Source organism: Leuresthes tenuis, unplaced genomic scaffold (assembly GCF_036924035.1).
Source record: "Leuresthes tenuis unplaced genomic scaffold, fLeuTen1.0.hap1 SCAF_8, whole genome shotgun sequence".
Taxonomy (NCBI): Eukaryota; Metazoa; Chordata; class Actinopteri; order Atheriniformes; family Atherinopsidae; genus Leuresthes; species Leuresthes tenuis.
This window is the reverse complement of record NW_027325362.1, coordinates 21,321,321-21,349,199: the sequence shown is the minus strand read 5'-3', so window position 1 is coordinate 21,349,199 and position 27,879 is coordinate 21,321,321. Positions and strand designations below refer to the sequence as shown.

Below are 27,879 nucleotides of genomic sequence, written 5' to 3'. Positions count from 1 at the left end.
CTCCCAAATCCGATCGCACATTATCCTGTACATTGCATTAGAGTCCTAATCTTTTCTTTCTCTTCGTCTGAAGAAGAAAAGAGCGCCTCCATGATTAACCCACTTTACAGCAATAAATAAACGCATCATCCAGTAATGTACACCAGATTTAATTTGAAGGGAGGGGGAAAAAAAGAAAGGGCCAGAGCGCTGAAATCACTGAAATGTAATGAAAAATAACACAATGCAGACACCAATGGGCGCCCGAGGAATTAATTTGAATTCTCCATAATTTTTTCTCTCTCTTATGCTCTCTGGGTTGGTTTTCTCTCAGCCAACTGCCTGACTCTCTACCCCCCCCCCCCCACATGCTTCTGGTGTAAAGTCTTCAAAATATACAAAAAGAATAAAAAGAAACAGGATCAGTCGACTATTTAAAAAAGTTTTTTTATTATTATTAAATTAACTAAAGGAAGGAAAAAAAGCTCCTTTTTCGACGTGTTTGTCACATGAAGCCCATGTTGCTTTTGGTTTCCCATCGTTTCTTTGCCTCAAACCTGCAACACACACATAGAAAAAGAAACCTTAAACTACTGAAATCTCTGTAGACGTACTTCAGCTGTCAGCTTCTACATTAGCTAAGATTCAGAGTGCAGCTAATTCACCCAAGTGTAGCTCTGTCTCAACTGTACTTTAAACCCAGAGCGTCGCACGTGCCGGTGATGACAAACAGTGATGAGGACAGAGACTACGTCATACCCCCAGGCTATTTGGTTCTTCCTCTTCTGTGCTGCCCTCAAAGCTTCCTCTTCCTGTTTGCGTTGCACGAAGTCACGGCAGTCAGCGGCTTGAGTGATTTTCATGGCCATCTTTTTGGAGACAGACAGAGGAGAGGCCCATTAGAGAGCAGAAATTAGACTGTGGCTAGAAAGAATTCTGACTGATGTGTGAAGGTGGCATCAAAAGTCCCCGCTGCCTGTCCTGCCTCCTCCACAGCACAAATCAGCATACGAATACTCCAATGTCCTACGGTTCATTCATTTTTACATGACAGTACGTGACATTTGGGTTGGCGGTAAGGTACAAGAGCCGTCACAGGGAAGGAACCACAAAAGCATTCTAACCATGGAAATTATATTAAACATACATTAGGATGCAGAATACAAGGTTTCTTCAGTTTGTTGATTAGCTTGTCTTATGCAGAAGTGAGTCAAGCCAATAGTCAACCCTATGGACCTTTGTGGAAGCATTCAAAGTGCAAGAAGCTGTGGTAAAATGAGACTGTTTGATGTGACAAAATGCTATAATCCTTAAGCTAAATTTCTTTGTTTGAGTGTTTTCTGTTTTTCATGCATTGTCGCAAAGATGTTCAGGAATGGAGAGGGACTGAAGGACTCCTATTCAGTCTCTGGGTATCTTTCTTTATGTTTGGGATCACTGCATTTTGGAGTTTGTGCCCCCTCTCGTTGCACCGCACGGTGGATAAATGGTCCACACTAACATCTCATTCAGACATGTAAACAAACACTCCACAGTGCTCCTTATTAGATATTTGTACTTAGTATATGGAGCGTTTTTTTTTTTTTTTTTTTTTTTTAACAATCAAACCTGGGGTACTATGGGGTCACACCGACCTGAGGGGGTGTTCAGAGAGGGGATGCTAAGGAAAGCTAAGGGCTGAAACACTCCTAATTTTGTTGTTGAAAGTAAATTTAAAGCTACACTAAAGCAGCTTGTGAATCTTAAAACAATGTGCTTTCGACTTGTTCGTACATTCCAGGGCCTGAACACTGCCCTGGTGTGTCCAGGGCGCCGCACCCTTTAGCTTTACCGTCCCCTTGACATTTTTTGTGGGTTTTTGACGTTGTCTTTGTGGCCTCTTCAACATACCAACAATTTCATGCCAATGGCTGTACATTTGCAGGGCTCATACAGAGGTTTTCTTTTTTATGACACTGGTGTTACATCCCACAACTGTCAGGGGGAGCCAAAGAGTAAAACATTAGGCAAATTTGCTGGGGTTACTTTACTTGTGAGTGCGGATGGTTTCAGTCCTAACATGGATCACAGGATCATAGAGTAACTTGTTTTGGTTCAGTCAGCGTATATAGTAGAGTATATAGTAAAAATATTCTTGTTTTTTGCAACCATTCAGAGAGAGGACCAGGCAGGTTTTGTTTGAGTCATATTTTTAAAGCTCTCTCACACATCACTTATTTTCTCCTTGCTTAATGTGAAAATGAATTAACCAAACGATTAAAAAATACCAACGTTAGCCATTTTCTTCTCCCGAATATAATTTTTTTTTATAAGTTGCGCTCTTTTCCATCGTAAAAGAGACCTTTCTGTTTGGAGTAAATGCAAGCAGTCCCTCAAATCAGAAGTGAAGAGAATGACCGTGACTGCAAGAGGCAAACATTCAAATCCCAGGGAAGACATGTGCGTATTGTGAAGCAGAATAATCCCAATAACCCCAGTCACACAGAAGCTCTGGAAACAAAGGGAAAAAAATCCTGCCTTTTTCACTCCTGAGATAGGTTTATTATTCAAGCAAAGGCAAACTTTGATAAACAACTTGGAACAATTTCACCAAACCTTTTGGTAATTCTCTGTAATATTCAGAGTACAATCAGGGGGAAGAGAAAGTCTTAAGGTAATGAAGAAATGTGCCACCACTGCGCCACTTGAAGGGAAAAAAAAAAAAGAAAAAGACCTGCTGGAAAAAAATGTTTCAATTATAATTAAGTGGGATAAACTTTATTAGAAAGACTGAAACTAAAATATCTCCTAATGCATGCTGGGATTAAGCAGGTCAGAGCGAGCAGGCAGGAAAAATTAAACTCTAAAGGCTTTTTATCACCATATTTCAGGAACCAAGGGTGTAAAATGTTCTAATTTGGGATACATTAAAAGCCATAAAGGTCTTTCAAAAAGATTAATGGTACTTTGCTTGGATTTAAGATAAGGGCTTCGGCTGGCTGCAAGTACTGGGCTCCGGCTGGGCCCTCAAGGCATTCATCTATACAGTCACTGGAAGATTTGTTAAAGCGTCTGAATAACCTGAAGCGTACATGCTATGACAGTTCTCCAGCTCTTTGCCATTTTATTGGTTTTAAATTCCTCAAATCATGTTTTTCTCCTCTTAAGGAGAGTTATAACAGATGAAGGCTCAAACGTTTGCAGCAGATCTCGCAGGCAGATAAAACCACTTCAGGGTGTTCCCTGCTCCATGTTCGAGCAGTGTAGGTGCTACATGCCTTTGATGCATGCTGAGATTACAAACCACACGATTATTAAAATGTTAACAAATCGGAAAAAAAGCTAGCAAAAAAAAAACAGACAAAAAAAAAAACCATATTGGCTGATTCAGGGAGAAAATCAAATGAAATTGTCGGATGCTAAATGGCTTCATTTGGAGATTTACAGACTGCTTTTTTCTTTTTTTCTTACACAAGGATTACCCACATTAACCAGCTTTCCTGTGGGGATGTGTCTGAAATGCAAAAGGTCTTGAAAACACACCTTCTAAACATTCCTAAAGCAAAAGCCCACTTCTATGGACCTCGTCTTCCCCCCTTTGAAATTCACAACACAGCCTTTACTATATCTAAAGCATTAAAGGTCTTTAATTTCCTTTTTTGTTTTTTTTTCCCCCATTATTATTATTATTATTATCAGTTTAGTCTACTATCCATGATTGTCTTTACTGGAGCTCAACATTAATGTCAACCAAGTTACCTAGGAGACAGAACAGATCAAAGAGACAAAAAAAAAAAAAAGCCCTCAAATGTCTGATTAATCAAGCCTGCAAACAGCTTATTTCTTTTAGCCTGCATGCAAGTATGAAAATGAGATTCCGAGAGCAGTACATTGTGCAGATTTGTTCATTCTTATCTGAACAAAGCCAGCGGCAGCTTATTTCATGGATCACTGGCACTGTCAGCGCTGTGGCGCCGAGCAGGTGACGGCTCCTCTTTCTGTGGCGAGAACAAAATTAGCAAAAAGTCGGCACAAATTAGCCTCTCATATTTTCAGTAATATGACATTATTTTTCATTTACTTTTTTTGATCCACTTTTCAGGACCCCCACCCCCCCATCCCTCCCCCCTCCCCCTGCGTGCATCTTAGTGCCAAATCCTTTCACATCAGAGGCTGGTGGAAAAACATAAGAATGGGAGTACAAAGCAGGAATAAAAGAGAGACACAGGAAACCTCCTGCATTCTTTGTTTAGGTGGCGCCTAAAAAGCAATTCTTCCCACTCCACCTCATATTAATGTACGATTAAGAGTCCATCACAAGCATGTTTCTGTGCAGTGTTTCTCTCTCTTGTGTGGCCCGTGTGCAGCCCTGCTAAAAACAAGGTTTATTCAGAGGATTAATTCTCTGACCTTTGGAAGATTTGCGGGCGAAGAAAATTCATGGTGCACAATGCTGGCACTGCAGCAGCAGCAGCGGCGGCTTAGGGCCACTAGGAGGGTTAAGTCAATAGCCCCGCTTTCTGTTCATTCATGTTTGGGTCGTCATGGAGATTCGAGTGGAGACCCAAACATGGAGCCGTGAAAAGAAAAGAAGAGAAAATAATGGCTCTGCTGCTGTGTAAACTATACGTAAGACGGAGCGAGTCTATCTTAGGAACATTTTCGCACTTTTCTTTTAAGTGCCTGTTTTATTGCATCATTACTGAGGCGTTTGATAAATGAGTAGCACAAGGATCACAAAAACACTGTGGCAATTATCGTGCAGAAAGACAATAGCTGAATGAAAGATGAGCAAAATACGTCTCCATGTGGATAAAGTGTTAAAGCTCCTATTAACAATATGAAATAAATGATGGCTTTAAGGAAGAAATGGCCTTAAACCCATTCATAAATTTTCTATCCAGGAAGCCCCTTCCAATTAAAACGTGTGAGAGGTGGATTAACAAGGGCTATATGGCTTTGCCTCGCTAAATCACCTCCCCGAGCTGCTCTGCTGCATTTGACGTGTAAACGATTAATGACCACCCTAATTCCTTTATCACACTACCTTAATGCCTAAATAATGTGGCCTTAGTCAACTTTGGAAAGCAGGGCTATATAAGAAAGGAATGAATATCAGATTAGGCAGCTTGTGTGTTATTTCTGCCTAATTTCTTGGGAGTGAGGCGGAGGGGAGAAGAAAAATGTGTCTCTGGCCGCAAAGCCTCGGCGCTGCCAGGAATACTGGGAGGGTCAAAAGATCAAAAGGTCAATTAATGCCACCCATATCGCATTAAAAAGGAAGGAATACGCAGTTCATCGGGTTAGTCCTTTGGAAGTCTCTCGAGCAAAGTAATGGATCACCTCAAGCACAGTTTTGTGTTCTTGCAGGATCACCTGACGTGACAGTGCAGGTCTCGAGGGGTCATGAGAGCTCTTTTGCTGTTGTTTTGGGGTTTTTTTGTTGCTTTTCAGCTAATGCGCAGGACATTCACTTGTGTAAATGTTAAGCACAACAAAGAGTTTCGAAACCAATAGACATGACCCGAGCTTGTCATAAAAAAAGAATCAAAATCCTCCTCACTGTTGCTTTGTAGCAACATCATAATTAGTGATAGATGATTATTATTGTTCATTATTATAATGAGTTAATTGGTGCTTAGGCGACAGTTTACTGTAAAGTGAAAAGGTTACAATTTCAACAATTCCTGCCACTGATTGTTATTTTTAAACTATTCATATTATTGTAAACCGAAGATAATGAAGCTCAGAAGATTCTCTCATTGGGGAAGCTGTAGCCTCGTAAAAACGTCGCTGATCTGTTGATCGGTGAGGCATGCAACTGCTTAATGTGCTTCCATTCTATCCTGTTGGGTAGTAACATGTAAGTACGTCCTAATTTTTACGCTCAGATGTTCTGTTTGGGACATTTGAACATGCAGAGCTGCTACAAACCGCAGCTCTCAATTAAAAGCAGGGAAGTCCAATATTTCTGTCTGAATGGTGACATAAAAAAAGAATCCCGAAATGGGAATGACTGAGTTAATGTGCACGTAATATATATATTATAGGCAAGGCAAGTTTATTTGTACAGCACCTTTCAGCTACAAGGTAATTCAGAGTGCTTCACACAATGACAGAGGAACATGAGCAGAATAAAACATTTAACAAAAGACGCAACAAGACCAAAAATAAAAAAATATTTTAAAAAATACTCTCATCAAATGCAGCTGTAAACAAATGAGTCTTTAACCTTGATTTAAAAGAGCTGAGCGTTTCAGCAGAACTGCATTTTTCTGGAAGTTTATTCCAGACATTTGGAGCATAAGAACTAAAAGCTGCTTCTCCCTGTTTGGCTCTGACTCTTGGGGTGGAGAGCAGACCTGCACCCGAGGACCCGAGTGGTCTGGATGGTTCATGTCACTAATATATTTGGGCCCTAAACCATTCAAAGCTTTATGAACTAACAAGTAAAATCTATGCAAAGTGCAAAGACCGCAGGACAGCGGTGATGTGATCTACTTTTTTGGTCCTTGTGAGGACTCGAGCAGCAGCGTTCTGTTCACCTGCCAGTTCATCCAAAAAAAAAGTCCTCTCAGGGCACTTTATGGAGATGGGGAACACCTTCAACTCAAGTCCGGCTCAATCCAGCTTAATTGTCAACAAAATCTAGAACATGAACTACGTTAAGTCCAAATACCGAAAAAAAAAACAGCCATCCCAGAAAAGTTGAAAAAAGTTTTCTTCGGGGTGGCCTCATAAAAGCTTTTGGTAATCTTGCCTTCACTTTGACAAACAGAATTACATGGCAAGCCGAAAGAGAGCCACTCCAAGCGAGGCACAGAAGAGCAGGCATGGCTCCACTCTTCCTTTTTCTCGTATATCTGATGCTAGATACACATGGTGTGTCATCTTCAGGGAATAGACCAAAAAAAAAAAAAAAAAAGGGGGAAAATCTCTGAAAGTTGGCCTGCTTTATGCACACTGTATTATCTCGCCTCTTCTGAGTAGGGTAGGCTTATTAGCAAGCTTTGAACTCACACTTACAATAATATGCCATCAACAGTTTTATAAGCTAATTAGAAAAAACAGTTTAATTAATGAGTGACTGGCAATAAAATGGCAATCATGAAAAAGGAAACCGAGGGTGCTAAGCTTCCACTACCACCAATTAAGGCCTAATTACAAACAAATTATATATGTGTTTTGCTGTGGGCTTTAATTTAAGAGAAAAAAAATGGCTTTAATTAAAAGAGAAAACATGCTAATTAATTAAACAGCACACAAATCTACATTGAAAAGTATGCTTTGTCTATCAAGTAATTAATGAAATACAATAATCCAAATGAGATTCCCAGGCATTTGATAAAAGCTTAGTACCCATTTCAAAATTAATGGGCGAACGTTTAATGTGAGTCATCCAGAGATACAATAAAAGTTCATTCAGTGATAAATTGCTTATGCTGAAGGAAAAAGGAACAAAGAGGAGAGTTTCCCCTCAACTCTCAGCGAGGTGGCCTGAGGGGGGGGGGGGACTTACAGGGGAGACGGAGTCAGACTCCGGCTCTGATGTGGGGCGGGGAAAGTCAGGATCTGATAAAATCCACTCTCTACAAAAGCCCCGCTCATTAATTTTTTGATTACAAACACGGGGCATGGCAGGGAGAAGGTGGCGAGAAGAAAAAAGGTGTTAAATAACATAAATATCATGAAACCCTCTTAGTTCAGCTCTTTGTTTCAACTAAGCCACCATGTCTCCTCTGACAAAATGCCGCACCACCTTTGTTTCACAGCATTTAAGCGAGGCTTTCCAAAGGGTAGATTTCAAGGACAGTGGGGCTTTTCCTTTCAGCAGCTGCTTCCATTGAAATATGAGCTCCTACATAATGAGGGATATTATAACCGTCCGCATGTTCAAAAGCCACAGAAACAGCTCCAGTTATTACATATTCATGTGGCTAATTATTGTCTATTAGGAGGGACCAATTTGACTAAACAGTGTTTACAGAAAACTTCAGCAGGAAAGTCCAGCCTCTAGTCAGAAATGAGGCTAGCAGCGTATTAGCTTTACAAACATTTTGAAGAACCAGGGGGGGATTTCAGGCAATCAGTTAACAAGCACTAATCTTGAAGTTATTAGTGTAACAGCCATAAGTGAGACAGCCGGTGACGAGGTTAATGGATGGAAAACTAGTTCTAGCTCTTCATACGTCGATGAAGTCGCCCGTTTATGACAAACATCCACCACATTTGAACCGATTTGATGGATATGAGCCCATCATCCTGCTAGCTGCTGTGCGGCTGACTGTGCAGAGATGGCAGACGCTTTGTGGCTGAGCCATCACTCCTTTCAGCGCAAACTGCCTCAACAGTTCGACAACAGATACGTCTCGAACTTAAACTCATCCTCCAAAGTCTCGTTTGGGCGAAAGATTCAAAAACAAAAACAAACGAGAGCCCAGCAGCAATTTTCAATTTTCTCATACTGTTTAACTCCAGGAAGTGGTGAAATGGGACTTGACATCCCTTTTTTTTGTAAAAGACTGTAAAGAGTTTGTTTTGAAATTGTAATGCTGCTCTAATGGCTGTGATGAGCACTACAGGGGAAACGTAAGCTCTAACACGGCATGACTGTCTTCTGTCAAGAAATGTACTCAGTGTAAATAACACAACAGCTGCTAACTAGTTCAAAAACAGCTCAAAGACTTTGTTTATTAGTCATACATATTGTTTTGTGAGAATATTGTTGAGTGAAAATCTTCAAAACTTTTACTGGCAATTCAACTTATTGCCACTTATTGTCGGGGTTAAGAGACGTTACGATGCTGTTTTCAATTCTACTGACCACAATAACCTTGTAATAAAAGTGTAATAACTAACTCTAAGTCCAAACACTTTGATACTAGTGCCAGCATTTGAAAAAGTTGGGACATGGAAAGCAAAATGCGGTGGAACATCTCACAACTAGTTAGCTGCTTAATTAGCAACTGAGTATGAGAAGAGCATCCCATGTGGGATGAGTCTTTCAGAAGTCGAGACCAAAGGAGTTCAGTCTCAGTTGAAGACTGTGCAGGCAAAGAGATAAAAAAAATAAAAATTCAGACTGCAAATTTGGGGAAATTTCACAATATGTGGAACAAAAGGTGGTGAACCAGTGTTGAGTGGTGGTGAAGTAGTGCTAAGGGTTAAAAACAGGGACTGTGGAATGCTTCCTTTAAGTAGGACTGTTCTGCGGTTGGACAAAATAAAATCTGAATCACAGACGCCGCAACATCGCAGATGGAGTGTTTTGTTTTGATGTCGGCCACTGTGTTCTGGTTTTGGAATTTGCAAAGAGATCTGATGTCCATGTCAAACTTTCAGGGAAAAGAGAAGAAGCGTTCGTGACTAAATCTAAAAAGCTATCAACCCACAACCTGACTGATGGCACTGGGAGGCTACACAGTTTTCTGCAGTGCTCAGTAGATATCAGCTTTTTGCACTGGTTCATTTACCAAGAGGGCCCGAAAAATCAATCCGTCAAATATGAGCAGCTGGATCGCTATCGAGCCTCCTGTCAGGCTTTGAGCGGTTTATAATGTGTCCGTCAGTCACAGAATTATTTAATTAGCCCATATGCAACTTGCTGAAGTTCATAATAAAGAGTGATAATCAAAGGATGGAGACCCAGCCTTTCTAATAGGAGAACTTGCACCTTATAATTTACTGGACCTACTGAAAGTGCTTAGCTGCTTTCATTTGAACATCATTCTGAGCCCTCTAAAGCATGTGAAAAGAAAACTAAACCGATTAACAGAGTTTTGTGTGAAAAGGAGCCCTATCTGCACTGTTTAAACGAAAGCGTTAAAGAGCTTTGGCTCAGCAATGCAGATATTATGCATTTTTACTTTTATTTTACATTTGCAGCATCTTTGGAGGTGCTAATACTTTCGCTTTGAAAATAAAACAGGGGGGAAAAAAACAAACAAACTGAACATGTCTTCGTGAATTAATCTAAAACAAAGGCTTTCAGCCACGGGAGACATTTAAAAGCACCAATAAGCGGAGAAAACCTTCAGCTGCGGTATCCGGGCAGAGCGTTTAAGAAGTCTGATGGATGAAAGAGGGCATATCTCCGAATTTGTATGGGGGCTTCAAAAAAAAAAAAAAAAGGGGTTTTTTTATCGAGTTATTCTAATGCTCAGATTTGAAGGGGAAAGGAAAGTGGAGCAAGCAGAAATCATTAATCGATTTGAGGGAGCAGAAAACAAAAGGAACAAACATTTTTGTTTCATAAAAGGGGATATTCTGACAGCAAGCTCTGTTTCTCCCTTTCATTTCCTTTTGCTTTGAGGAGATAAGCGGGAAACCGGAAGATTGAGGATGTAAAATACATTGAAACATTGTCATCCAACGTGTATCGGCATTTTCTTTACTGAACAATGCCCAGAGGGACACGCAGGCCTCTTTCCATCTTCATAGCTGTCGGAATGCTTTTGCATTTTCTTTTTTTGTTTGTTTTTTTTTTAATAGAGAAAACCTGCTCCTATTCTCCCTGTGAAAAGCCTGCCATGATCCCGTCTTGCTGTTATGACCGTAAACAAATTAAACATCTAAGCCATTCCATAGCAAATGAGCCACTCAATTATAACCTTGAAATTGATTCTGGCCACAGCGGAGATTATTGATCCTATAAATGTTTGTCACTGTGCTCTTGTCAAATGTGAACAGGATTGCTCTAAATGCTATCTGCATTACAGGCTGCATCGTTTAAGGTTTACCATAATCCTTCCTAACTAAATCAGAATCCTCCAAACTTTGCCTCCTGTGCTGCTCTTTATACGCACTGCATGTGGGGCTGCTTTTCTTTTAAAGTAAACATGCACAACTTTGCATCGCTTCAGTTTGAGGGATTTGAAAATGGCACATTTTTTATTTATTCTTTTTTTTTTCACTCCCTTCAAATGAAGTTATCACCGCTCAACAATGAGTCGCAGCTGCCAAACTGCTGTCACGTCCCATCACTGTTCTGGCAGCACATAAGGCAGGTGCCAGGGAGGCGAGAACCTCAGCTCAGGCTAAAACCAATCCACCGGCCCTGTAAGAGGCTTTCTGAAAGTACAGTGCAGGTGCCACTCACAAGAGCTTTCAGTTAACTCCCAAATTTCTGACCAATCTGCTGGCAGTTCTATGAAATTTAAAAGGACTCTGGTGCTGCGGACAAATGTCCATTACAAAACGTAGATACCAGGCCACGTTTGTAAGGCCAACTCCATGAATTGTACAACCGCTTTTTTTCCCCCCCAAATAGTGTTTAAGAGCCATCCTATAAATTCAAGCTGATGAATTTTTCCTGGAATATCTTTCCTGAGAATTAGGAAAAAAAGGAGTGAAGCAAGGACATATCCCATAGCTTTAGTTCGAGTAAGAGGCGTCATCGATCCCGGTCTATTGCTTATGTTTGGGTGCACGTCTTGACTGGAGTTCAGGTAATCACACTTTTTTTTTGAGGGGGGGCTTTCTGATACATATAAATACATGCATCACGTGTTACTGCATGAACCGAATGAGAAGAGGCCATTTCAAGCGACCCGGTGGAACATTCCACTTATTTTCCTGCATTACATGACTCAACACTCATTTTTAACTGAATCCTTTGAATAAATCAAAGGTCGGGTCCTTCCAAAAAATTCTAATAAAAAAAACTAAACACCATATTTTGGTGAGAAACAACGTAAGGCTTAGAGCAGGTTAGCTGCTTCCAGTCTTTACACTTAGCCGAGGTTACTGGCTGCTGGCTTTATGATTTAGCATGCAGACCTGACACTGGTAAGGATCTTCTTCTTTGCCATAAAAGTCATTTATGGATTTATTTAAACAAAAATTGCAAAAATTTAGCTTTAATGCTTTAAATCTGATGGTTTTTAAATGTATCGGGCCAAAATTAGGTCAAATTAGGTGACTGACACAGGCATTATGTGTTCTTTTTATGTAGCAGCACGCACAATCCGATACATCCATTCCTTAATATAGTTGACCTGTACCCATATATTTATATGCAAACATATAAAAAGTCCTGTTTGCAAAGCTAGCACCAGTGCTATCTTGGTCCATCGCTGCCATGTAAACAAAGCAGAAACAGGTGCATGTGTGTGATATTAAACCAAGGAGATTAGCCATCTGATGTCACAAGCCCCAAATCCCAATTTTCCAGTACACAAAAAAATGGATGTAAGTCCAAGCAAATCTGTATTGAATCTGATTCTAATTCTTAAAGCCAGACTAACGCATTCCAGATAATGCAGTAGAGAGTAGAATTAGTCCTTCGTGTTCAATGGGACTCAAACTGGCCTAAATGCTCTATGTGTGATCCACAGTTCCCGCTCTGGGTTTAAACCGAAGAAGCTGTTACACGAAAAGAGAAAAAGTTCCAAACAATGGAGAATTACCACAAGGGATAGTGTGAATCTCATTTGTAAAAAAATTCAAATAAAAAGGTACTGCACACATGAAATTAAGAAGAGATGTAAAGCTGTCCAATTTACTGCTCGACATGGTAGTAATTTGCTGCCAGCTAAAGTGTTTGTGTCAATTATTTTAGTCAAATTAAAGATCACCGGGACAAACACCCAGTACGCCTGTGGAGCTGGGCATACTTCTGTAAACAAATCGATTCCCTTCCCATGCTTGTACACTGGGATGAGGGCGGCTGTCCCGTCACGTCGGGCTTCACAGCTCGGTTAAACTGCATGTGAGCACACTGAATGAGACGGTTTTTTAAGGATTTAAAACTGTTTGGTTCAAAACTGCTTGACAAAGTGTTACAAAATCATGCCTCTGACTGACTCACAAAAGCAATGGCCACTCACGGCTATTGAAGTATTTCCACCTGCCGCAGAAACTGCACATGAAGAAAACTGGTGGCCATAACTTAAACCTCCAGTATCATTACAATATGTACTATATTTATCTGTGTTATGCAGAGAATAACTGGAAATATCACTGAAATGGAAAAAAAAAAAAATTCAAAGTACAGCATTTCCTGAACTAATGGCCCCTCCCATTTTGCAACTTAATTGAAATCCTTGCCTGACAATGAAAGCCTGAGCCTGCAGTATGCTCCATTACTGTGTTGCATTATAAGGCGTAAACGTTCCTGTGCTGTAAGCAACGCTCATAATAAAAACAAAGAAGTTTAACTTTGATGCTCAAAAGTACGGCTATTCCCCTCAGTGAAGAAGCAACACTACAGCTATGTGTCTTTTTAACCGCAATTATATGTGTGTGGGCTACATTTTATGCTAAATTAGTTTCAAACCACTTGATCCTTGATGCCTGCCAAGGCGGTTAGTTACAAAACTTCAGGCAGTGCATTTAGGTGTATGTACACTTCAAAGGTATGAAACTCTTACCTGGAGAATGATTTAACAGTTGGCTTGAAAGCGATGTACCCTTCATTAAAAAGCAGAGCCAAAAGTCCTTTAGACACTGCAGCACTTCAAAACTAAGGGGAGGGCTTTCCATTAACTCAATGGAAAAGGGCTGCAGGACTGAATGGTGGATGTCTGCGTGTGTTTTTGTTCCTCTATGTCTTTGCAGCAGAAATGGCCACGGATCCATTAGCCTGATTTGTCACAGCGGGAGCACCCCAAAGATCTCTTATCGGCTCAACGTACCTCTCGAGTGGCGAGTCTGTCGCTCATCTCCTCCGCCTTTGCAATGTCCCCTTCAGCTATGGCCTTCTCTATGCTCTTTTCTAGGCCGGACTGCAAAAGAGAGGAAGAAAAAAAAAAATTCTGATTTTTTTTCTTTTTAGAAATAGAAGTAGAGAGAGAAAAAAAATATCAAAGAGTAACTTCAAAAGTCCCCAGGGCCTTATTTTTAATATGATTGCCATTACCACAAATATGTAGATTTTGCTTCACAAATGAAAACCTTTTTGATTGGATATTAGAGAGGAAATCTTAGAAATGCTACAGGAGATTACCAAACATAAATGTGGTTCTTTAATTACACATTTCCATTACAGGCCAAAGCAGAGGAGGGTGGGAGAGGAGGTGGGGGGTACAGAGAAGCCCCCGGTTACTGATGGCGAGCCAGTTCTGCTGTGATGAGCTCAATCGGACAGGGCCAGCCGACACATTTCTGCAGCCCCCCAAAAATCTCATCAGGGTAGGAAAATATACCGGAAAGAGGCGGTAATTATTCATTTCCCCCCTGTGATATATTTTTTACTGTAAAAAATAAAGAGACAATACCACAAATTTGAATATTAAACAAATTAGTGAGAACATTTTCCGTGTAACTTTCAAACAAAACTCAAACTGACAAACCATCGTTATATATATGGCCTCAAATGTTTTTTAGGTTACTGAATAAAAGCCATTAGCAGATGAATTATGACATCTGGCCACTGGCAGCTACAATATATTTATAGCTCCTACTCAAGAAACTGTGCGAAAGTCTTGCCAGTATCAAAATATTATTAATTACAAGACTCTGCATTTGAGGAATGATGGAGTCCCTCATTATGTGGATGTGACAAGTTTTGTTTCATTCAGCTTGTTAAACATTCCTTTTATCCTTTCATAGTTGCCCGATTCAAAATTACACTAAATCATCATCAAAAAAAAAAACTCAATTTTATGCTGCTCTCAGATAAATTAAGCACAAAATACTCCAAAATAACCATTAAGGGGATTTCAAATTGAAATGAGAACAGTTCCTATTCACTGGGTCAGTTAGAATGTTCTTCAAGCTTGCATTGAGCTTATTTTTTTGCTTCCTTGGCAATTTGCAAGCTTTTGCAGAAAGTGTTCATTCATCTTTAAGTGCAGAAGTGTTTTCCAGTTTTCTATTTTGTTTCAATTACGAAAAATTAAATAGCAGCTGCACATATCACTGTTTTATATAACCGTTTATTTCAAAGTTCCAGCTGTAGTCACAGAATCTGTACAAAGTCCCTGAACGCTGCGCTCCTTTGTGGAGCAACATTTGGATTTTTCATTAAGTTTTTTTTTTCCAGGGGAAAAAAAAAATAATCTTCATCTCACTTTAATCTTACACACAGCAGCAAGGAAATTCATTCTAATCTTATCACTAAACGTGGCTGAGCGTAATCCCTAATATTCTTCTCTCTGTCAGGTTGACTTACTACAGAGGGTTCCCTCTAATCCACATGTCAGATCAAATAAAACAATGAGAAGACACAGTGCCACTGAGACACAAAGGAGATGTGAAGGTGTTACTAACAGTTACGACAGCCACAGAATTAAACCTCACAGGATAAGTTAGGAGGGTAGTCTTTGTTACCTTTGGAGGGGGTTTTGAGCATGCGGGGGGTAGAAATCGATCATTTACACCAAAATACTGCTTAAGCTCATTCCAGGGCTTCTCTCGTTCCTCTTGATGCTCTCTGACAACAACAAAAAAATGTCTGTTAATGTCCACAACATGCAGTAAGACAAACTATATTCTGTTGTCCCATTTCTTCCTTTAACTGGAGTTCATTTTTACAATTGTGATGAAATTAGATTGACGTGTTTTGCTGCAAAACAAATACACTTATTTGAGCTGACCACAATTTCTATACCTAGTCGCTACACTTGTTCGCTTCACCTGTGCAAAACCAGACGCACAAACCTTCCGGAAATATCTTACTTCTGTCACTACTCCAAGGTTGTTTTCCACAAATGTGATCCGGGTTTCTTCTGTGGTTCAGTGACACAGACTGATTCTCTGTGTCTAAAATTCTAATATTCCTTCAAATGAAAACACTGCAACAATCAAGTTGTTGGCATGTTTTGGTTTTCAGCCAAAAACTAAAAATTTGAAAAAAGAAGAGCCCATTAACTAGAAGCAGAACGATGCTGGATAAAAGTTACACGGCAGTGACTTAAAACTAATAACAGCATGACAACAGATTTAGAAAATGGATGGTTGGCTGGATGGATGGATAGATAGATAGATGAATGGATGAGCATTGTGTGCGTATTATTCAGTTAATAATGAACTAATTACACAACTGTTTGTGTCGCCCTCAACCAATGTTTTACTTTTGGAAGTTAGTGTTGAATTCACAGTCCACAGCTAGGCTGTACAAACTCCCCTGCAACAAGTTGTTACCTTGTCTCTGTAGGCTCTTCACTTTCTGCTCCTGTAAATTACATAAAAGACACCATTTATATTTAGTTAAATACTTACATGCAACGGAACAGCAGCTAAAGACAAGATTTAAATAACACAGGGAGGAAGTGCACCAATATGCGGCTTCATTACATCAGTGCATGGTTACTGCTTCTACCTTTCTTGCGTCTTCTTCTTTTCCTTTTTTGAGGGAGTTTCATTGTCTTCATTTCCTCTTTCTCCTTCCGAAGTGCCTCGAATTTCTTAAAAACACACACAGTGTAGTGAATTCACAGCACCACAACAATTGATATATTTCTGCTGCACTCATGCAATGTACACTCTGTCCTATAGGACTCCCAAAATCTTGCAGGCATCATTCCACTCAGCTGTTAGCTCAAGTTCAAGCAGATCTGGAGATAATATATATGTAATGTAACTCGAGAGTTTGCTTCACATCTGCAGACAGCACCAAAGCTACTGGCCGGTGGCTGCTACAATAAAGCAGCTCACCGCATATTACAACAACCTACTTGCCACATCTCCGGGGATATACCAGGCATACTGCTTGTCGGGGAGTCCTTGTCGGCTTCTCTGTCAGTGGCGGTCGACTGTGCCTCCACGACCGAGCCAATGTTCTCCGTAGCACATCTGAAGTTTTCAGCTGAACCATTTTTACCGTCCCTATTCTGTTCAAGATCATCTCCCTGCGCATCCTCTTCCTCGTCCGGACTAAGCTCTTCTTCAGTTATACCCTTTGGCAGGAGTCCGCTGTACATAGCGAGTCAGTAGTTTGCATTCACATTTCAGACGCATTTAACACTTCAGTATGTTGAAATTGTCCACAAAGTGTTACACCGTTGTGTAAACAGTGCAAGTTCCTATTTCCGGGTAAACACAGTGACGCTTGTTTTAGGAACGCGCTGATTGGATGATAGCTAGCAGCAAGTAAACATATCATCCAATCAGACCTGCATTCAGAACAGCTTGACAAGGGCGCGTGTGAACGAAACAAAAGCTTTCATTGGTTGTTGTTTTTGCAAGCTCACCTTCCAGAAAGGTTTTTTTTTGCTATCGTCTATGAATTTTTGCACGTATTGGGTTTTATTTGGTCGGGCTAATGGGTTATGGTGACAGTATAACTTTGAATTGAGACGTTGGAAGAATTCAAGGGTTAATAGTGGTAAAAGCTTGCTCTCGACTTGAGAAAAGTCGAGAGAAAACTGTTGTAGACCATTTCTAATTGAGGTGAGCCTGGATACTAACAGGTCCGTGAATTACCAGGAATCATTCAAATGTTAACCTATATTTGTGTCATGTTCTGGGCAAGATAAGCTTCCTTCTATGACCAGTAGTTCGCAATTTGCTCAAAGTGCTGTGGGCATTACATTATTATTAGAATGATTAGCATGCAAATCTTGCATAGCCCCCAGCACTGGCACAGGCATCTACCCTTAAATTGCTCTTTCACAGTCATTCACATTAGGCTCTCTTTTGGTTGCATCTTATTGCAATGCCCATAATATACATAAATTATATACTCTGTATTTTGTGTGCCATATGAATGTAGTATAAAGGATAAGTCCCATAAATGCAATGTATATGTGAAAAGGTCAATTGCTAGGCTTTGTGCATGCCATTGAAGTGTTGTGCGCTATACTGCATTTCATTTATTTATTTTGTTTAACTCTATTTTATTTTTCAACTTGGAGTTCTTGAAAGTCCACAGACTTTGATAAGACACACAGAAACGTTTTCTTTCCAAAATACTGTTTAAAATTGGCTTGATTTTTTTAAGTTAAAGCTGACAGGGTTGAGACACCTACCCAATTAACCGATTGAATAATCAAGATTAATGAAGAACCATTTCAATAATCATCAAGTAAATTACTTCAAGTGATATTGTGCGGTTCTGTAGTTATACCTCTGATTGTGTGCAGTTGTTGTTGTTTTTCAGTTTTATTTCAATTAATCGACTCCTTTTTTTAACAGTGACCATACAAGGTATTTAACATTGTAATTCAGGGCTTTGGGGACTTATTAACCAAAACATGAAAATAGCATATCAAAAGCTGTTAATCTGACCAGACATTCAGCACAAGCTTTTCATACTTAATGACAGATTTTTGTCTAAGAAAAAAAACAAAAACAAAAAACAATATTGAAATTTGATACTGAGCCCCATTTTCGACACAAATGTAGTACTAAGAAAAGCTGGAGACCTTGACCCTCCCATAGCCTCATGTGAGAGATCTACACAGTCTTGGCTAAATGTGGTGTGTATTAAAGTTGTCTGATCATGGCTAATGCTATATTGAATGTCATCTTGAACATGCAAAATATGTCATCCTCTGAAATATGCACCCATAACTGGTATCACTCACTCAGCATTATTGTGACTTTAATTACATGTGTGACAAGTTCACGAGCACATCAGTGACTGAAGGTAAATGAGAGTTGCAAAGTCCTGCTAATACTAAACAATTGTGGTTTTACAGGTCTGAATCATTTTCTTATTGATTACTCGGCTTTGTGCTCTATTTCACACTCAAATTAAAGTCTCTCAGCTCTCAGTCTCTCCCTCTCTCCCTGGCATGTGCTCCAGTTCATTATTTCTGTCATTTCTTGGTAATTTGGAGTTGGTTGTTTAAAACTTAGAGCCTCTTATTAAGTTTTGGCCATGGTGGATAAGAGGCAGGACTGTAAGAGCACAGAGATAAACTAATCATCTTAAAACCCTAATTATTAGTATCTTACTGTGACAGACTGTTTTTGCGAGCCAGCCAAATTGAGCCTCAAATGAGGAAAGGCATATCTGTGGAAGTGGTAATAATTTTAAGTCATCTCGATCTGGCTTGGTGTGGCAGAATTCATTAGTGGAGATTAGCAGTGTGTGTACAAAGTAAATGAGATATCTAATAGCAAACGTGGAGGTCTGGGAACTCTTAATTTCTTCCCCAGTATGAGGGATGATGTTAAGAGGTGATTATATATATTTTAACATTTTGGCTTCAGCTACATCGACTTGCCTGCTCCTCTACCAAACAGTTACACTAAACAGTGTCACTAAACTGTTGACCTCTCACCTTCTTCTGAGTGTCTGCTGCAGAGAGGTGACAAATATGAACCCCAAATCAGATTAAACTGTGCTCCTCTGATGCAGTGACGAGTTGGGTTTTGTCAGAATATGAGGGAAGTTAATTATGTGCGCAAGGAGAAGGTTGAGGGGAAAAATAATAAGATTACAAAGAATAATTTGCTGATATAATTACACCAAAATTGGGTACACACAATCGTAAAATACATGTATTGCTTGACCTGGGTTAGCCAGTGAAATAAATCCTCCTTCTATAGCCTTTGTTAATTTGTTTTTATCATCTCCAAGTGGTGTTTGTGCAGGCAGTTCAATTTGCATGTGTAATTCCACTGTGCAAATTGACAACAAGTAGATAATTCGAGGAAATAGGCTGGTTGCAGGCCCCTGCTATCTTCCCAAGCCTATTCATTTTGAGGAACCGCTGAGGCATGAAACTCATACATCAACTATTTCCTGACAACGCTTAGGCTTATTGTCCCCTAAAATGTCATTACAGCCATTATTTATGAAGCTAATTCATTTATTAAACCATATTTACTCTGACAGAATTTGTCACATTCTATCCATATCCTGAGCATTGCTTTTGAACATTGTCTTACCGTGAGGATGTGCGGAGACGTACGACTCCAAGTTTGGAATCAACCTCAAATGTCACTCAGCCTGGTTGGAACATTGCAAAAAAAAAAAAATAAAAATAACAGCAGTTCTCTGGTTTAATAACTTTTTGGGGGAGATTTATTATGGCTCGAGCCTACATTCTGTGTCACATAAGTCCACTGAAAGCAGTTGTTATAATCACCTGCAACCTTTTGTGTACTTCTGCTGAAATAGAGTAGTTAAGAAGAACTTAATCAAATACACTGCAGCCCCTCCCCCGACAGTCTCCTGTGCATTAGTCAGTCTTAACGCAGGAAGAAATATTACCGAGGAGTTCTTGCATCAAGCCTCCTGGCCTGTTGCTGCTGACTTTATGGATCTGTCAGTTTAGTGCAGCACACTTCATGACAGTGTGGATAATTTTCAATTGTGAGCGATGAAGTAACACATGAGGGGGGGGTCATAAATTTTAATGTTACATGTTCTCCCTGGATAATTCCGTCACACCATTCTCTCGCATCTCTTTCTTTGGACTTACCTGTCACCCAACAGCACTTATCACAGCAGTGGCGATGAGTTGTGTTTGAACTGTTTTACAATATTGATTTGGAGGCATGACATTTTAATTAATACTGGGTGTTAGCTGTCATATAGGCAGCCAGCCTCGTTGGTTGGAATATGAGACAGAGGAGGTGGGGGCAGTGAAGATAAGACTAAAGCACTTACAGGGGAAAGGCTGTAAAAAAAAAAACAGGGATCAATGTGGAAGGAGAGAGACAGTCATGGGTAGAATTTAAGATGGAAAAAAGCAGTAATGTCTGTGCACACTGTATTCCTGTCAAAGCCCATTCTGTGCCCGATAACACAAATCACTGAGACACAGCGTGCCCTCTGTCTTCCACAGGTTGCAGAGCACATCGTGTTATTGGGAGACTGTGCTGCCAGCCGACCCAGAGAGACGACCAGGGGGAAATTAGGTAACTTTGTGGCACTCCATTGAACAGCAATAAGCTTTCAGGGCTTAGCAAGCATAAACACATTAAACTGATGAGATTCATCAGCACTCTTGTGTCAAATCTATTGAGCCCACAGGCGGAGCTCAGATACTGCACACAGCAGAGCTACGGACAGGTCGGTGCTATGTCCCCTGTATGCTTTCCTGATTTATCCAGAATGAGCTAGGTGGTTTTTTTTAAGCTGAAATATGAACCTTAAACTTTCATATTGATGTCTCATTTTAAATTTAGAGGAACAAAAAACAGTCAGCCCCTTTAAACGACATGGAAATAACAAGATGTTTAGTACGCTGTAAAATTAAATAAAAAGTTTGAATGATTGGAATATTATTTTCATGATTAATTTATTATTTTAACTGAAATGTGATCATTTTTAGCATGTTGAATTCACAATTTGGCTTTTTCCTAAGCAGTTTGTTGTCATTGCTTTTCTCTAGATTCAGACCTTATTTATGATAAACCTTCACGGGGTTGACATCAGACTGTGCTTGGATAAAATGTACAGAAAAATAATAAGCAGCAAAACAATAGGCAGCAAGTTGAACATATACAGTATACAAGATATACAATATACAAGAAAACAAACTATAATTGTTGCATCTGTGCAACATGCATCTATTTGCAATCTGTGGCTGATTTTTCAGTTGATTGTGTCTTATCACCCAAGTCATTTCAGGGTAATACTTGTGTTTATGAACAGTGTAAATCGGTTAGGAATATGTATCAGATCTAAGTGTGGTTGTAACTGAATGTCTGGGAACAGCGTAATGCCAAACAGGAGCACACACAGCATTTCTTCATTTGCAGTTAGTTCACCATATTTGGTATCTAATTGGTGTAATCTCAGAGCTGCCAAGCTGGAGGACCTTACCCTGATAAAGTGATACATTTAAATTGAAATATTTCTTCTCAAAGGTAAGAAGGCCCTTCAACTTAATTTCAACCATTTATCTGTTGTCTGTTCCTTTCCAAATCATTATAGCCCCTCGCTTTTTGGATAGTTTCACTGGAGGCAACCAGATCGGCATGAAATTAGCTCAGTTTGAATCTTTATATGGTCCAATCAGATGAGCTGAGATTTAATCTTTGCTGGCCTGCCCTACCAGAGTCCGACCCCTCAGATGAAATGGACTACATATTCATAGGTTCACTTGCATGGTTGATTATTGCGGCATAGATTGAATGTACAACCTTTCTTCTGTTTTTCTTTATCCAATTTCCCTGTGTGCAATGGAAAGATTGAATATTAAATATGAACTCCCCCTTGCTGATCCAAGTGAAGCTACGAACAAACCGCATTTGCTTTCGCACAGCCACACTGTCCACATTTCATCCCATATCTCAGTAGATTGTCGTTTTGAAACGTTTCCCTTCCATGATTTCCAGCAGTGTAAAATACACTGAGACAGAGCTGTATTTTGCAGCTACATGGCCTGCGTGCCGTGATAACTATTCATTACTTACCCTGACATAAAATAATGCCTTGGTGTAATGGGAAATAGTGCTTGCTGAATTAATTGTCACGATACAATCTAAGGTAGGAGGTGTAAATGCCATCTTAAATTCTATGCAAAAAAAATTTGAACTTGTCTCATTTGCATTAAAGGAGCAGAACTATGTATAAGTATTACGCTTTATTGGAAAACAGAGAAATGCACTAACTGGAAAACTGCTTTATGAAGTTTAATGACTGACACACAGTTAGAAAGAACAAGGGGAAATAGTCTGTAACTACTTTTTGACTACTGTATGGACTGACTATACAAACTTTGTGTGTGTGTGTCTGTGGATAGAAGGCGGGTGTTGGGGAGCATATCTGCGTATTTGTATATAAATTTGTATATACTCTTATATCCCTTTAAAATAAATTTGTTTCTCACAATGATGCTACATCATTTTTCTCATTACTATATTCAACTGCCAGGGGTGATTGTCTCCTGCAGTGGTTCAACATTTTTAATTGACTTATTGCACAAAATGCCAATTTAGAAACAAGGAATTAAATTGGTCAGCTCCTAGATAATAAATATTCAAATGTACTGAACCGACATACTAATGTAATTTGTTGTATTGTTTCATTATGTGCTCTAACCGCGAAGTTCTGACGACAAAGCATTTAGAACAAGTTGTGCTGATGACATTTGACAGGAAGATGTCTTTCACTAAAGCCTGTCACTGCAGTGACGTGATGAGGATAAAACTGCAGAGAAGCAGCTTTATTTTCAACCTGACTTGATTGCTCGTCCTGATTTGCTTTCATAAATATGCCCCAGTGGACTCCGTTCATAATCAAAACGATGGTTTTGTTTGGAACGGCAGCCATTGGTTTGTCCCTTTCACCTTTAGCTCTACCTTTAAAAGACCGCTTCATTTTCTGAATGTTTTTTGCCGTGTATCCGCAGTACAGTGGAGAAAAAAAAAGAAAAATCTATTTGTCCGCTTTCACAAAAGAGCCCATTGCTAATTAAGCTCATATGCACCTTACAGTACAGAAGGTTCACAGGTAACCTCTCCATCACGACATCATGGCCCAGGAGGGGGATAAAAGCCCCCACACTGGAAATCTCCTTCTCCTGAGAGAAAGAGAGGGGGAGAGAAAGTAGGAAAAGGAATGCCTTGCCTTCCTCATTACACTGCTGTCATTTACTCTTCATCCCCCGTACTCTTTAGTGGCATTAAGATGGGATGTAAATTTGACAGTTAACGCTGTTAGAAAATGGCTAGTTCAAGAAGGGCAGGAATTAGAGATGGGCATTAGGCGCTGATAAGCTCCTTTCCTCTGCCGCGGCGGCTGCTTAACATTCATGGGAAAGTCATCATCAAACAACGTTATCACAGCTCTGTTGACGGCTGAGGAACATCATCACTATGATAATTTTTTTTATAGCTGTGAGCCAAAAAAGCACTCTTTTATTTCAGCGGTTTGTTAATGAGATAGGAGCTTGTTGGTATGGGCAAATGCAAACTTGCCACTCTCCAGCATTTGTTTGAGTCCTCCTTACACCCCCCACCCTCCACACTGTTTAATGTTGCAAGGAGTGGGGGAGGCATTTTTTTTTTCTGTACTCCTTTCGAGGGTGCTGTGTGTACATTGCTGAAGGAGGGCCTTTATGTGTACCTTTGCAGATCAGTCGCTCAAAGAGAGGAAAACACGCTTATATCAACAAACGCTCTCTTCTAACAGCCCTGTAGCTGGCAGCTGTCACTCACCTGGGATTTAGCAACAGATCTGAATAGAAGGAGAATTTTGATATTTATTGAAGCTGAATAAACTCCCACCAGCGGCAGCGTAAGATTTTTACTAATAATGATGAAAAGGCCACTTAAACTGTCGGATCTGGTGTGTTCAGCTATTATAGCTGTAAATCATCTTCATTGTTTTCTTCCTGTTCAGTTATTGTGCTCATACAGTTAAAGCTCAGTTAGGAGTTTGCTCAGACACTCTTTTTTTCTGCCCTGCTGCCACTGGAGCAATCTGCATATGCACTAGCTGCCAAGGCTAAGCAGCTTTCTTGTGGATAGGGAAACAAACTGTGGGCTACAGATACCAAAATCTGATTTAGGCTTTATCACTGTTTGTGTTGTGGGTTAAGGGCGGTTTAATATTTCAAAATCTTTACCAATGGAGACGGCAAATCATCCTCTGACTTGTCCTAATGACTTCTAAAACTTTTTGTCTGCACTACAGTTCAACAATGGCGAGAAGATGTTTAATGTACTAGACAACATCAGTTTATGATCACATTTTAAAGTAAGATGGAAAAATAATAATAACAATAATAATTATCAAACTTGTTTTTCTCTCTGCAACAAGCATTTGGAGATTTTACTGTACAACTTGGTGGGAAAAGCATTGATAAGTCGTAGAATATGCACCAGCCTCAAGACCCACATCTGACTCCAAATCAGACCCAGAACCATGGTGAGCCATCAAGGTATAATACCAGCTTTGAGTGGAAGTCAAATATATAGTAATGGTCTGTTCACCAGAAATCCGAAATGTAGGCAATAAGCTAATGTGTGGCGCATAATTCACACGGTGACTTTGTTTTAGAGCTGCTACTTATGATGTGTCACACTGTCAGTGTGTTTTAGTTCTATCGAAATGATGTTGAAAAGAGCAGTAGTTTGTGGTGTGTGTACTTGAGGCAGACTTAGAGCACCTAAAAGAGTTTTCTTAAATTCTGTCACACGGCCTTGACATCTCAGAACCAGGTAGAGGAGCACGGCATCAATGTCCCTCCTCTATGATGTAGTGAAGCTCTCTGTAATCATCATGGCAGTTGGAAAAGTCAACACTTTCTGGCATAGAATTACACCAGACAGCATTTTGCATAAAATTTCACTGTGTCAATTAAAATTATCGTGCTCTCAGGTATTGTAGTGTTCATAAGTTTTTTTTATACTCAGCTTTTTAACCCAGAATATGTCATGAAAGTTGGATAGTGCCCGAGTTTGTCTGAAAACATTGTTAAATCATTTGTTAAAATGAAATTCGCTTGTTTCCTTCTTTGAAGCCCTGACGAAGATCAATCAGTTTGGATGCACATGAAGCCAGAGTGTGCCACATGGGTTCTGAAAATGTTTCTGCCCTTTCCCTCGTTAAAACAACAAAAGGAGGTATTAAAAACAAGTTTTGCTTTTATTCTAACAATAAAAGCGACATTACTTTTCCTTTTTGGGAATAATAGAGGTAAGTAAACTTCCCCTCGGGCTCAAACTTCAACCAAACACGAGCTTAGGAAATGTGCTTGTTGAATAAAAAGCAGGCCCTGCCGTTGAAAACAACACTGAAAACTTACCTATCAAGCTTTCTCCAAACTTCAAACAATATCACACTTTCCAAGGGGGCATAGTCTGTATCCATTATGAACACATACCTTAGAAAATGTACAGAACTCTCACAGTAACACGTGGCACCCTTAAACTCACCTCCCACAGAGGAAGAAATAAAGAGGGAACAAATCCAGGTTGGATGCTATTACAGATGTAGATAATCCTCCCATCTGTAAACATAGCTATGATCAAACTGAACAGTTTGTCAAATAAAAGGTGCTTCTTGTATCCAATTGTGCTGAAAGTTGAAAGGAAAATCCAAATTTCCTGTAAGAAAAATTGATTTTCTTTTGAACAGAGATCGAGTAAAATAACGGTTCAAGCTTGGTTTAAAAACCAGATGAAAGACCTACATAAAAGTCAAATGCAACGGCAAATGATCATTTCCTGTTTTTGTATTAGCGTAAGCAAAGTGACGCTGATGTTATGTCTCCAATCTAAACCGAATCCATTTCAACGCTACTTTTTGTTTAACCCCTGTTTATTAATTGCTGGCTTTGTTTACAGCTTCAGCAGATTAGAAACAGCGTTTTTGAGCGATTGTTGCAGAAATGGACCAAACCGCAGCGTGTTATTCCGTGTGTCGTGTGCTGTGCAGTTGGGAGCTGTTTCTTTCACTAGAAAGAAAAGAATATATCACAGATGTTTTGCAGTCCTTTTTGGATCAACGGCAATTCTGTCCTTTAAGTTGCATTATCCCCACTTTATAGTGGTTTCCGGGCCCTTTGTCGGGTTAGTTCAGCTTCCCTCTGCATTGTAGACTACCACTGCTTTGTGTGAAGCTCTGTTATTCAACACTTTGATAATGTGGGTTGATCTTGGGTTTCTGGTCACAGAGCTGTTATTGTTGTCAAATGACTGATAAGAGTTGTTTTTTTTATGATAGAATAGGTACAATTTGAGCCATTTTAAATGTGATCTGGGGTTAGGTTTTTGACACACCAACTCATGTAGCTATAGTTTGGTTTTCCTTCTTTATGGTAATGAAATGTAATTCCTTCCTTTGGTGACATACACAGCTCTTATTCTCAGTAAATTATTCCCTTTTTGCCCTTACTTCCATATTTTGAAACCATTACTTAATCACATTGTCAAAATCCCCATTCCTTCTCATCAATCCCACACTGAGCTTTATTTGCAATCCGCTCTGTCTTTTGCCCTCCCTCCATTTCTCTCATTCAGTTTTGCTCCGCATTGGTGTTTATTTATTTTGAGGATGACTGGATTACCCCTACTGAAATAGCTGTTACTCAGATTTTAGGTCATCTGCCAAATCCATTAGGGAGAAATAAACAAATAACCCCACTTCTCTCTGCCATCCACAGTGGCCTGCTGTTTCTCATCTCGTTGCTTTACAGTCGTGTTAATACAAAGTGATCTGCAAACATTTTGTCTCCTGCTGTTTTAAAAGTTATTGTGTTGTGGGAAATAAACATTTCATGAGGATAATACGTATGTCAGAACTGCAGACACACGAGTTGCCAGCTTAATCACTTGTTCAGTATGGATGCAGAACTACGTCACATTATTATCAATAACTGAAAGCTTTTCGAGCACGAAAACCAGCTGCAGCAGTTGTCATAACTCATAATGTATTAATTTGTAATTAGCAGGTTTAATGAAACTGATACGGCAGTATTAGTTATTAGGTGTACAGTTTCAGCAGAGACAAATCTCCTCATTCAGTACAATAAATATGACCACATGAAAGAAATAAAGTGAAGAAGCAAAGAGCATTGAAGCTAACGAAGTGTATTACACACTTATTAAAGTAATTTTCACTTTGCCTCCCAGACCTGGCCAAAAACACTTTCAAATTCTCATTGTATTCCAAGATGGCTATGTGGAGCTTTTTTCCCCCCGTTGTTAACTTTGAAGTCAGCTCAAAAACGTATAGGTAGACAGGGGTGGCATCAAATAATCAGCAACTTCAAAAAGCATGCTGCCACTTAGCACTCCTAAAGCTAATGTCCCCAAGACATTCAGAATGGAAATTATTCAAACTCATTTAGTGGCAGCAAATTGGTCTAAGTTCAATCAGAAAACAGACTGACACTGAACAAGAAGTGCAGCCTAATTATACTTGTTTGTCAAATGAAAATTTCATTTGGGCAGAAATGAAACCTCCGAGCAACTTCTTTTAAGGTGAGCTCCTAGTTGTATTATCAGCTAAATGCAGTAAAATCCATAATCATACGATGATAATGAAAATGGAGCCAATGTTAACATTTAGGCTTCCAATGCCCCGGGCACATGGCGATAAAAATTAAGTACCATAGTCCTCTGCCAGGC

At 39.7% G+C, this 27,879-nt stretch overlaps 2 protein-coding genes across 2 annotated transcripts in view; one reads left to right on the top strand and one right to left on the bottom strand.

The window, feature by feature from the left end:
* Positions 1-27,879, top strand: part of eif3s10 (eukaryotic translation initiation factor 3, subunit 10 (theta)) — a 211,800-nt gene that overhangs the window by 157,737 nt on the left and 26,184 nt on the right. The window lies entirely within an intron of this gene.
* fam204a (family with sequence similarity 204 member A) lies at positions 409-16,940 on the bottom strand. The gene is made up of 7 exons (XM_072391382.1): positions 16,575-16,940; positions 16,220-16,304; positions 16,042-16,072; positions 15,229-15,331; positions 13,593-13,682; positions 739-848; positions 409-536 (listed from the first exon to the last, which is right to left on the bottom strand). Exons 1-7 carry the CDS (start codon positions 16,818-16,820, stop codon positions 485-487), a joined length of 717 nt encoding a protein of 238 aa, XP_072247483.1. The 5' UTR covers positions 16,821-16,940; the 3' UTR covers positions 409-484.